At 50.3% G+C, this 11,270-nt stretch overlaps 1 protein-coding gene across 5 annotated transcripts in view; it reads left to right on the top strand.

Annotated features, from left to right (window-relative positions):
* The window catches only part of TRPV4 (transient receptor potential cation channel subfamily V member 4), a 48,572-nt gene extending 37,539 nt beyond the window's left edge, over positions 1-11,033 (top strand). For 4 of the 5 annotated variants that reach the window (XM_088656106.1, XM_088656105.1, XM_088656104.1 and 1 more), the window contains 8 exons: positions 158-250; positions 761-834; positions 1,884-2,049; positions 3,329-3,395; positions 6,681-6,997; positions 7,847-7,974; positions 9,305-9,426; positions 10,273-11,033. In XM_088656106.1, coding sequence (XP_088512232.1) covers positions 158-250; positions 761-834; positions 1,884-2,049; positions 3,329-3,395; positions 6,681-6,997; positions 7,847-7,974; positions 9,305-9,426; positions 10,273-10,430 — 1,125 coding nt within the window. In that variant the 3' untranslated portion in view covers positions 10,431-11,033. The remainder of the gene's footprint in view (positions 1-157; positions 251-760; positions 835-1,883; positions 2,050-3,328; positions 3,396-6,680; positions 6,998-7,846; positions 7,975-9,304; positions 9,427-10,272) is intronic. The other variant, XR_015946682.1, reaches the window with a different exon arrangement.
* The last annotated feature ends 237 nt before the right edge of the window (positions 11,034-11,270 follow it).

Here is an 11,270-nt window from a genome sequence, read left to right on the forward strand (position 1 = left end):
CATCACCTTGTGACCTTCCCAGAGGTGCTCTTTACCCAGCTGCTGTTGGGAAGGCAACATGCTGAATCTGGCCACCCCGTTGGAGCGTGGCCATTGCTGCGTGCTTAGCAGGTGTCTTTCGGCACAGCCTCTCAACACCGTCTCTTCCCCTCTGCAGCCCCCATACCCGTACACCACCACCACTGACTATCTGCGTCTTGCCGGGGAGATTGTCACACTCTTCACGGGTGTCCTCTTCTTCTTCACCAACGTAAGTGTGAGCCGTGCATTACTTGGCAAAGGGGTCTCCTCCTCCTCCCCCCCGTTGCCCCCTTCTTCCTCGCCAGTTTAGCAGATGTGTTTTCCTTTTCCCCTTTTGTGGGCTCATCCTGCCATTCTGTGTCTCTAGATCCTCATTGCCTGATTACAGAGCTTGCAGGCCACATTCTCATCATACTTTTAAAGTGCTTTGATACTGCTTTTAACAGTCATGGCTTCTCCCAGAGAATTCTGGGAACTGTGGTTGCTGAGTGGTAAGCAAGTCCCTATTCCCCCTCAAAGGCCTACGATTCCCAGAGATCCCAGGGAAGAAGGATTGACAGTTAAGCCTCTGTGGAAATGGTAGCAGCTCTGGGAGGGGGGAGTAGGGGTCCCTGGGTCCCTCCTCAGCCATGACTGTTTGCAGGGCTGCCAGAGTGCTTTAGCTTCATGGTGTGCATAGGATTTGAGTAGCTTCTGCATCCTCTCCATTGTGGACATTCTGTCTTCTCTTCCTCCCCAGATAAAAGACCTCTTCATGAAGAAGTGCCCCGGGGTGAATTCCTTCTTCATTGATGGCTCCTTTCAGTTGCTCTAGTAAGTGGGGGGGGGGGGAGAAACCAGAGTGCAACATGATCACATTTGCGCCCTATGTGTGGCCCCCCCACAGGTCAGCCAGGGGCAAATGTGGCCCTCAGGCCAAAAGGCTAGCCACCCCTGCATTTAAGAATGTAGGGGCCCCTTTGCCACACATTCCAGGGCATCTGCTGGGGTGCTTCTTGGCTCCCCCCTCAATTCATTTGGGGGAGGGAGCCAGAAAGGACACCCAATGCACATTTAAAGCACATGACTTCTCCCAAAGAATCCTGGGAATGGTTGTTTGCTAAGGGGACTGGCAGATTGTAGCTCTGCGAGGAGTTAAACTACTGTTCCTACAATTCTTGGGGTAACATGGGCTTTAAATGCATATTAGATGTGCTTTACAACTATGGTGTAAATCGGCCCATAGATTTTGGAAGCCCTCCTAGGTGAGGTTATAATAATAATAATAATTTATTATTTATACCCCGCCCATCTGGCTGGGTTTCCCCAGCCACTCTGGGCGGCTTCCAACCAAATATTAAAACAGTACAGCATTAAACATTAAAAACGTTCCTAAACAGGGCCACCTTCAGTTGTCTTCTAAAAGTAAAATAGTTACTTATTGCCTTGACATCTGCTGGGAGGGCGTTCCACAGGACGGGTGCCACTACTGAGAAGACCCTCTGTCTGGTTCCCTGTAACCTCACTTCTCGCAATGAGGGAACCGCCAGAAGGCCCTCGGTGCTGGATCTCAGTGTCTGGGCAGAATGATGGGGGTGGAGACGCTCCTTCAGGTATACAGGACCGAGGCCGTTTAGGGCTTTAAAGGTCAGTACCAACACTTTGAATTGTGCTCAGAAACGAACTGGGAGCCAGTGTAGATCTCTCAGGACTGGTGTTAATTGGATTAATTGCAGTTTCCGGGTCACCTTCAAAGGTAGCCCCTTCAAAGGTAGGTTATCTGGTGGCTGCAGTGTTGAAGTGCACCCCCCCACTCCACCCCCTGACCCGCTGGACCCCACCCCACCTGCCCCTGACTGGGCTTTGGTGCTTCTTGCCCCCAGCTTCATCTACTCGGTCCTGGTGTTAGTGGCAGCTGCCCTGTACCTGACGGGCATCGAAGCCTACCTGGCTGTCATGGTCTTTGCCCTGGTCTTGGGCTGGATGAATGCCCTCTACTTCACCCGCGGCCTCAAGCTGACTGGGACCTACAGCATCATGATCCAGAAGGTGGGCAAAGCAGAGCGCAGTGTTCGGGGCCTGTGAGGACCTAGGGCTGGAGGAGGTCTGGGCTGGCTCATTTGAAGGTGGGCAAAAAGCTGAAGGGACTACGGGAGGCTGGAGGGTTTTGACCAGCAAGGCTGCATTCCTGTGTGCTTGTCCTTGCAAAACCAATTTCTCATGGTTTCTTAGGAACCAGGTTGTGCTGACTTTGTCCTCCGTCTAAAAGCTTCAGCAGAGCACCCTGTCAATCCACTCAGAAGAGTGTGTGGCTGGTGGGGTCTTTCTCCGGGGCAACCGCCTTGCCTTAATAAACAAAGTCTCAAACAGAACTTCATTCTAAGGGCACTGTGAAGCCTTGGTTTTTCCCTCCTCACTCTGGGCAGTGCTAAACTCTGCTGCACAGGGGCTGACATGATCCTCAGAGCCTGAAGCTCCCCCAGCTGGAGAACAACAGTGGAGCCCCCCACCCCCACCCTGTGCTTGCCTGGCAGGAGGGACCAAAGAAACCTCTGCACATGCCCTGTGTTCAAATATACAGCTGCTGATTCCTGGAGGTTAAGGACTTGAGGGTCACTCCCTGGTTTGGCTGATGGTGTCAAGAAGCTGTTTTGGTCCCCAAGTTGTGGAACACTTGTGGAATGTGGGGTGTTGCCACCCCCCCTCCAATCATGCAAGGTTCGCTCTGGTTCCTTGCTGCACACATTCCTTCAGATCAGAAGTGGGAACCCTTTTTAGCCCAGGGGCCACATTTCCTTCTGGACAGCCTCCCAAGGGCTGCATGGCAGTGATGGGTGGGGCTGGAGGCGGAAGTGGGTAGAGCAACACAAATGCAATTTTTATCCTCCGTTTCTACACATGCTCCCATGCCCCTCTCCCTAGAGGCAAGCAAGAGGCTTGACCAGAGGTCAGAGACACATTCCAGGCAGGCATTTGGGGCCAGTGAAAGGTGTGCCCTGGGGAGGGTTTTGAGGGTCAGACAGAGAAGCACAGAGGGCCAGATTTTGGCTCCCAGGGCCTGCCAGCATCTCTGGCCATAGCCAAGAGGCAGTTTCCAGGTGTGCTTTACTGCCTCTGCAACAGGTGAGCACATCCCAGCCTGGCAGGAACACGGAAGGAGGGTGTGAATCAGGGCCGAAGGGAGCAGCACTGAGGGATACCCTTGTCCCTGAATTTCCTCACTCTGGCTTCAGACTGTTAGACGACTAATGTGGGTCTCACCCCAGAAGCAGCTGCCTTGAGCCTTTGCCTGGTGTGTTGAGTGGCTGCCTTCCCTCTCTGGTTGCAGATCCTGTTCAAGGACCTTTTCCGCTTCCTGCTCGTCTATGTGCTTTTCATGATTGGCTACGCGTCTGGTAAGTTGGCTGCCCTTTCCGGAGTGCTGGTTTCTGGGCTCCTTGGTTGAAAATCTGTGTCCTGCTGCTCAGCTGAGCAAGCTCCTCACATACCTGCAAAGCTTGAAACGGGCATTGCCAAGACTCTTCTTGGGCGGCAACATTCCTTGACACAAACACTGTTGGATTTTGAGGTTTTTAAAATCAGCCTCCAAGGTGTAACAGATGCTGACTCTGATAAGCTGCTGTATGGCACTTCCAAATGTTTATTAGTGAGACTTAGACATCAAGCAATCAAGTAGCACATAAATTAAAACAAATCAATTGCAATTTGGAAACCACAAAACTCAAAACAGCAAATCTAACAAGTCTGGTGAGCAGCAAAACAGAAAGAACATTTCAATCATCCAACCACATTCCTGAACAGCCATGTTTTGACTGCTTTTCCTGAATGAATTTACTCACCCAGGCAGATGCTGGTTGGTTTTAAAAATATTTATTTATTGAATAGTTATGAAATACAAATTAAAAATGAAATGAAATGAGACAGATGCAAAGGGTGAGTTATTGATGTTAGAAGTTTGAGACAGCTCAATAACTAGACAACCTTATAACTTCCTTCATCTATATTTTCTTTATGGAGTTTTGAGATGGAGAGATACTGTTCATTGTCACGTCCAGTGGGTCCCAAAGAAGGGTCTCCTGCCCACTGGGGGGCCATGGGATTTCCTAGGGGTGCTAAGATGTTAGGTGTGGAGTATTCCTCTCCTCCCCCGGCAGCCTCAGAGGCAAGAAGAACACACAGTTAGTATTTTATGTTTTTTTATTCAGTCATCTAGTTGCAAGGCCAAGGATCCATGTCTCCACGCAGAGGAGACGTTGGCTACTCTGAGTCCCTCCTCTTGCATCTCCCACAACATCCTGGAAACCTACAGGAGTCACATCCCTTCCGCATTCTCTGTTCTTGAATGCAGAGGGACCAGCAAGCACTTGGACCAGGAGGGTCTCCCAGGCTCCAGGGAGGTCTCTGCTGTCTGCTCCCTAACTCTCCCCCCCCCCACTATCTTGTAACTAGGGATTTTCTCATTCAGCTGTATATCAACCCTGTCTTCCTCTCCTCCTGAAACTGCTGGAGACAGGGAAGGCGAAACTTCCCACTCCTCCTCCTCTTCTGAGAGGAGCCAATCAGACCGAGGGCTCAATTCCCATTCCTCCTGTTCAGTCCAGTCCCTGACATAAGAGGCAAACAGGCAGCTGGAAGCATAAGCGGCTATCACTGCATCAAGTCCATCCATTTATTGATGTAATTAAACAAAATAGTTTTAAATGGATTTTGAATAAAGGTGCAACTAATTGTGGTGGTTTGGGGTTTTATTTTGTTAATATCTTCCTTGGTGAGCCATGCAACCCGCTGTACTGAATAATGCTTTCTATAGGGACTAGGGGCGGGTTTATGGAATCAAGAGGAGAGCCACTGGGATAGAGTATATCAGGGGTGGGGGGGCAGACTTATCCTTTACAATTGTATAGTAAACAAACACTTTCCATATTTTCCCAAATGAGTCCCTTTTCTTCTGCACTCTGGTCACCCTCAGGATTGTGTTACATTGCCACACTTTGGTTGATATTTAAAACCATTTTGGAGGAGCATTTTTTAAATGGTTCTGTTCAATAGAAGTGGGATGGCTCTTTCCTGCCCACCTAAAGCTGAGATTTGAATTTTGCATGCTCAATAGAGTGAATTTTCACACTCAAATTGGTTGGAATTTTTCTGACGCTCAGTCGGCAGGCAGATTTAATTCCTATAGATAAACATTTGGAGTTTGATGACATTAAGCAGCAAAATGACAGACTTAGTATTTTTAAACCTTGTTTCTCCCCCCTCCCAAAAAAACCCTTCTAAATCCAACAATATTTAAAACTGCTGTAAAAAAATATTCAAAGCAAGGACAACATCACTTTGGGTGCCTTCAGACATTGTGAATATTGTGTGAATTTTCCTGAGGTTAGAACTCCTGCCCTGTTTTCTGATTAGCCTTCTGCACGGCATGCCTGTTGCCGTGAACTATGGCTTTGTGACCATTATAGCAGCAAGGTGTGCTAAATTTTATTCACACTGGGGTGGTGGTGTGGGGTGGTGTGATGGAGCAGGTCTAGCTTCCCACAAGTAACGACTCACGACTCCATGTCTGCATATTTACAGCGTTTTATTATACAACTATGTACAACACAGCGCTAAAGTTCTCATGTCCATTAAGTGACTTTCAGATCCGGGAAGTGGCGTCCGGCGGGAAGGCCTCCAGCACATCAGTCTGGGAACTGCTAGTCTCCTCCTTTCTTCCTTACGTTTTAGCCCTCTGCGCTGTTGGGGTGACGGAGCCACCACCTCCCCCCCCCCCCCCGAGCTGCTCAGATGTTGCCCGGGATCTCTAGCATCAGAGTCCCCTTCCTTCCCAGGGCTCTGTCCCTGCCTGTCGCTCATGGATGACATTTCCTGACTGGGCTCTCTGCTGACCTCTGGTGGTCCCCTGACATTCGGCACCATTGGGCAGTGTTGCTACTCTGCCAGCCTTTCTGAACATGCCTGCTTGTGCTCCCCAATAATTCCTCCATGAAAACTGAAGGAAGGAACTGTAAGCTGGTAGACCTCCCCCCCCCCGATTTTGTCACTGTACTGTGGTTTTTCATGTTAAAGTCCTGCAAGCAGTTTTTTTTTTTGCTGGAATCAAATAACACATTAGTTTTCTGGAAGTGGCTTTTACATCATGTGAAAGCCCAAATATGAGGCAGAAATTCAGCAGTTAGGACAACTTCAGGAAAATGGGAGGAGGTGTGGCGCAGTGGTTAGAGTGTTGGGATTGGACTTGGGAGACCAGGGTTCGAATCCCCACTTGGTCATGAAGCTCACTGGGTGACTCATCCTCACCTACCTCACAGGATTGTGGTGGGAGTTAAAAGAGGAGAAGGAGCTCCATGTACCTTGAGCTCCTTGGAGAAAAAAGGTGGAATATAAATTCAGGGATGAAATGACAATAAGAATAACATGGACTAAACTGTCCTATGAATCCAGCTTTTGAAGTGTGACTGGATTCGGGACTGTTTAGCCTTGACACCACGTTCTCATCCAGAGGAAGGCGACGTGGTGCCCTCCAGATCATTTAGACTCCAGCTCCCATCAGCCCCAGTCAGCCAAATGGCCAATGCTCAGTGTGCAGCACCTAGAGAGCCCCTCCTGGCCTAGCAACTCTCCCAGGGAGACTGCCTTGGCTAGTGCAACTGCTCAGCGGCTCCTTGGCTTTTCTGCAGCGCTGGTCTCCCTGCTGAACCCCTGCCCCAGCAGCGAGGCCTGCAACGAGGAGCACTCCAACTGCACAGCCCCTGCCTACCCTTCCTGCCGGGACAGCAAGACCTTCAGCAATTTCCTCCTGGACCTCTTCAAGCTGACCATCGGAATGGGGGACCTGGAGATGATCGAGAATGCCAAGTACCCTGGGGTCTTTGTCATCCTCCTTGTCACCTACATCATCCTCACCTTCGTCCTTTTGTTGAACATGCTGATCGCCCTCATGGGGGAGACTGTGGGGCAGGTGTCCAAGGAGAGCAAGCAGATCTGGAAGTTGCAGGTAGGGGAGTCGCAGCGGTGGAGTCAACCGGTGGGCTTGCAAAGGGCCCAGAACACACCTTGATGCTCTGGAACCGCCCCTGTGCTCGTGAATGCAATGCAATTTAACTGTCTTCAGTTCTGAATTCTAAGCTGCTGTAACCCACCCGGGAACCTGCTAGTGAAGGGCAGGTAACAAATTTAATAAATGATAATAATGATAGTAATAGGTTTTATTGAAGTTTCATAGCACAGAGATGGGATCTCTTGCATCTCTTCTGTTGCTTCTAGACTTGAACTCCCACACAAGAGCTGCCGGTTCCCCATTCAGATCTAAATTAAAGCCTGGACAAAACCCAGTTCTAAGGGTGTGGCTTAGTAAAATGCAGTGCACTGGCAAAACAATACAAGAAATCACAGGTTTGCAATGTGGAATTCCTTTATCATTTCTTGGAAAAAATTAGTATGATTTGAGAAATTTGGAGCTTTATAGTATAGGCAAAAGTTGTAGAAAACATTTTGGTGGGGGTTTGTTGCTGATATTTATTTTTTGCTGTTTTCATGAATGGCATGAAATTGAGTTCGGATGATTATAAGGTTGATTCCAACAAATGGACTTTCTCATGCCCTGGCATGTGATTTGACTCCATGCAATTGTGCAATAGATCGCTTCCGAAAACATAGTTTTGACTTGCTATAATTCAAACACTCATTTTTTTTAAAAAAAGTTCTTTGCATCAAGTGGGTTGCCTGAATTTGCCCTTGGATTTGCCTGAGGGTGTCATCCTGAGCCTGACATCTGGATCCGTAGAACTACTGAAACCCTGTCAGGAATAGACTCTTATACTTCTCCTGACTCCTCTGCTTGCAGTGGGCTACCACCATTCTGGATATTGAGAGGTTCTTCCCCGTGTTTGTCAGGAAAGCCTTCCGCTCCGGAGAGATGGTCACCGTTGGGAAGTCCTTGGATGGGACGCCGGACCGGAGGTGGTGTTTCAGGTAAGGGCCTGGAGTTCCCACGGGAGAGGGAGACGTTGACTAAATGCTTTCCATTTCTGGATTAGACCCTTGAGCCAGAGTTGTCTATTGGAAATTCTGCGCCAGTCTGGGTGACAACCTAAATTTTGCCCCAAGGAAAACCTGCCCCCCCCCCACACACCTGGGGTGTCAGCAGGCATTGCCCATGCCCTTCCAACCATCTCTTCACATCCATGAGGACTAGGCACTTGAGATACTCAGGGAACTGCATCCTGGATTAGGGTTACATTTTCTGCACTCCTGCAGGCACACAGCTGCACCCAGTGCTATTTTTCTAGAAAAAGAGGTGCCAGAACTTGCCATGAACGTCTCCCTTGTTCTCTTAGAATGGCAATGGTGCCCACCAGAGAGGTGCCAGAACTGAGTTGTGGTGAGTTCTGGCTGAAAAAAGCCTTGGGTGCACCCATTCTGACATGCACACACAGCCTTCCTCTTTGCCTCTGCAAATGGTGCTAGGTTCTTGACGCTTTGCAGAAAGCCTTACATCAGCAGAGAGAGATCTTTCCAACATTTAGAAGGTGCTTTCCAAACAGGAATCTTTTTCTTTCTTTTTTCCTTTTTGTATTCTGCCCTATAATTTTAAGACCAGGGCAGGCAATGCCTGTTTTAAATCAGACAGCACTCCCAAACCAGCTGGGTTTTTTTTGTCAGTACCCTTCATGGTGCGGAGAGAGCAATGTAGGGATATAGGAGAGCCAGAAGTTGGGGGGGGGTATTTGGGATGGCATTTGAGTGGTGGGGTGAGGATTTAGACCCTGAACCAGGTCAGAAGCTTTGAGGGAAGATGGTCCCAGGCCCTTTCTTGGCACAGGAGTGCACGGCATTGCCTTCTGCAGAGTCAGATCTAACTCAGTAGTGTCTACACTGACTGGCTTCAGAGAGGGAGCTTTTCCCAGCCCTCCCTGGAGATGCTGATGGAGATTGAACTCGGAGCTCCTGCCTTCAAGGAAGAAGGAACATGCCTTGCCTACCTGCCCTTATCACATTGATGCCCCACCTTGTTCTCCAAGATGCTCAAGGTGGCAGGTGTGGCTCTCTTCCTCCCCATTTGATCCTCACAGCAACCCTGTGAGGTAGGTGAGGCCAAGAGCCTGTGACAGTCCCAAGGTCACACTGTGAGTTTCACAGTTGAGCAGGGAGTCCTAGTCCAGCACTGTAACCACTCTATAGCACTGCCCAGGTCTGCTAAACCAGTTACATTTCGGACCGCCCAGAATGACCTCAGCTGACGGCTCTCTCTCTCCCCCCTCCCCCTGCCAATACCTCAAATGCCACAATGCTTCCTTCCTAGAGTGGACGAGGTGAACTGGTCTCACTGGAACCAGAACTTGGGCATCATCAATGAGGACCCTGGCAAGAACGACACTTACCAGTACTATGGCTTTTCCCACACAGTGGGCCGCCTCCGCAGAGGTAAGTGCTGTTGATTGCTGGAGGGGTGGGATGGGGGGCTGGAATGGGTCAAGGGGTTGGGGGGCATCCTGGAAGCAGGCACTTGTCAGTTTGCTCACAGGAGAGTGGGGTGCTTCTAGAGTCTACATCAGGGGTCCCCAAACTAAGGCCCAGGGGCTGGATGCGGCCCAATCGCCTTCTAAATCTGGCCCACGGATGGTTCGGGAATCAGCGTGTTTTTACATGAGTAGAATGTGTCCTTTTATTTAAAAAGCATCTCTGGCAGCTGGATCCATTGCTTTGCCATCCTGGAGCCCTGCAGCAGATCTGGGCAGGTGGGAGTTGTAGTTCTAAACACCTGGAAGGCACCAGGTTGGTATGCAATGAAGTCCAGAGGTGCAGCTGTCCTGCCCCCAATCAGAGGCACTTGGTGCTGGAGGGAGTGCAGAAGCTGGGCAGGCTTCTCTCCGACGTCAGTGCCCAAGTGGAACTGTGGAGGCCAAGCCTGGAGAAGAGGAGACTGAAAGAAGGATAGGAGAGCTGCCTTCAATCATCTGAAGAGCCGTCACCTAGAAGATGGAGCCCACTTGTCTTCTCCTGCTCCGGAGGGTGGGATCCAAACCAATGCACTCAAATGGCAAGGTGGGAGATCCCAACTAAACATTAGAGAGAACTTTCTGACAGTGAGAGCTGTTGGACAGTGGAACAGACAACCTGGAAGGGAGAGGACTCTCCTTCCCTGGAGGTTTTTAAGCAGAGATTGGATGGCCACCTGTCAGGTATGATCCAGCTGTGATTCCTGCATTGCAGGGGGCTGGACTAACCCTACAGTGTTATGATTCCATGATTCTTTTTCTCTCCCTGTAGATCGGTGGTCCACCGTGGTGCCACGGGTGGTGGAGCTGAACAAGAACTCGCAGCCGGATGAGGTGGTGGTTCCCCTGGACAGCATGCGCTCCCCTGCAGCAAATGAGCACAAGCCCAGCTACCCCCAAAGTTGGAGGAAGGAGGACTCCCACATCTAATGGATGCGCGAGGAGCAGGGGCAGAGGGAGCTGGACTCTGGACTAGGATCAAGAAGCTGCAAGTGCTTGGCCGGCACAGCACCAGCTTGGACCCTGTGCGGAGGGAGCTTCCTCTTGCTCCTGCACCTTCCCGTGAGGGTCCTGCTTCTAGTCTGCAGAATGTGGCCCACCTGCCTCCTCCAGAGCAGCGTGCAGGGGGGTGAGCCTTCCCCAGGTTATCAACGCAGAGGCACATCTTTATGGGTTTGCTTTTGAACACAGAAAACAGGGTTGTCACAATACCAAATTATGCGCCGGTGGGTGGAAGCTGCAGAGGCTGGTGACTGGGAACATCGTCCTGTGCAGTCAGGCTTCGAGCTCCATGACGCTGACGTTACAGGAGGCAGGGTGGCAACGGGGACTCTTGCGGGGGCTGTTTGAAGTGGCCAGTGACTCCTGGAGTGGCTCTTTGCATCCAAGCAGGCTCTCAATTCAGGGTTAACTTCTGTGATGATGAGCTGGGGCAAATGGCCCAAGGGCTGCTGCATTTCTTACTCCACATAGTTTTATTTTGCACAAGGTTTTATCTGATTATTTATTTAGTAATAAAAGCAAAGTATGTCAGCTGCCCCTCTTTGTCTTGGAGTGGAGAGAGTGGTGGAGAGAGTGGGGTGCAAGGGTGCAACAGGCAGGGAGTCTGCCGGGTCACTGTGAACAAGTCACACTGCTGCATCTCATCCCATGTTGGGCACCCTCAGCCCCTTCAACAGGCATGTGGGTGCCCAAGGAGGCCTCTTTCTCCCTCTCAGCTGCTCAGTTTGCACAGAAAACCCAAAGTTTTTTGTGCCATTTTTTATCCAG

The sequence above is a fragment of the Zootoca vivipara genome, chromosome 12, assembly GCF_965207765.1.
Source record: "Zootoca vivipara chromosome 12, rZooViv2.hap1.1, whole genome shotgun sequence".
NCBI classification, from domain to species: domain Eukaryota; kingdom Metazoa; phylum Chordata; class Lepidosauria; order Squamata; family Lacertidae; genus Zootoca; species Zootoca vivipara.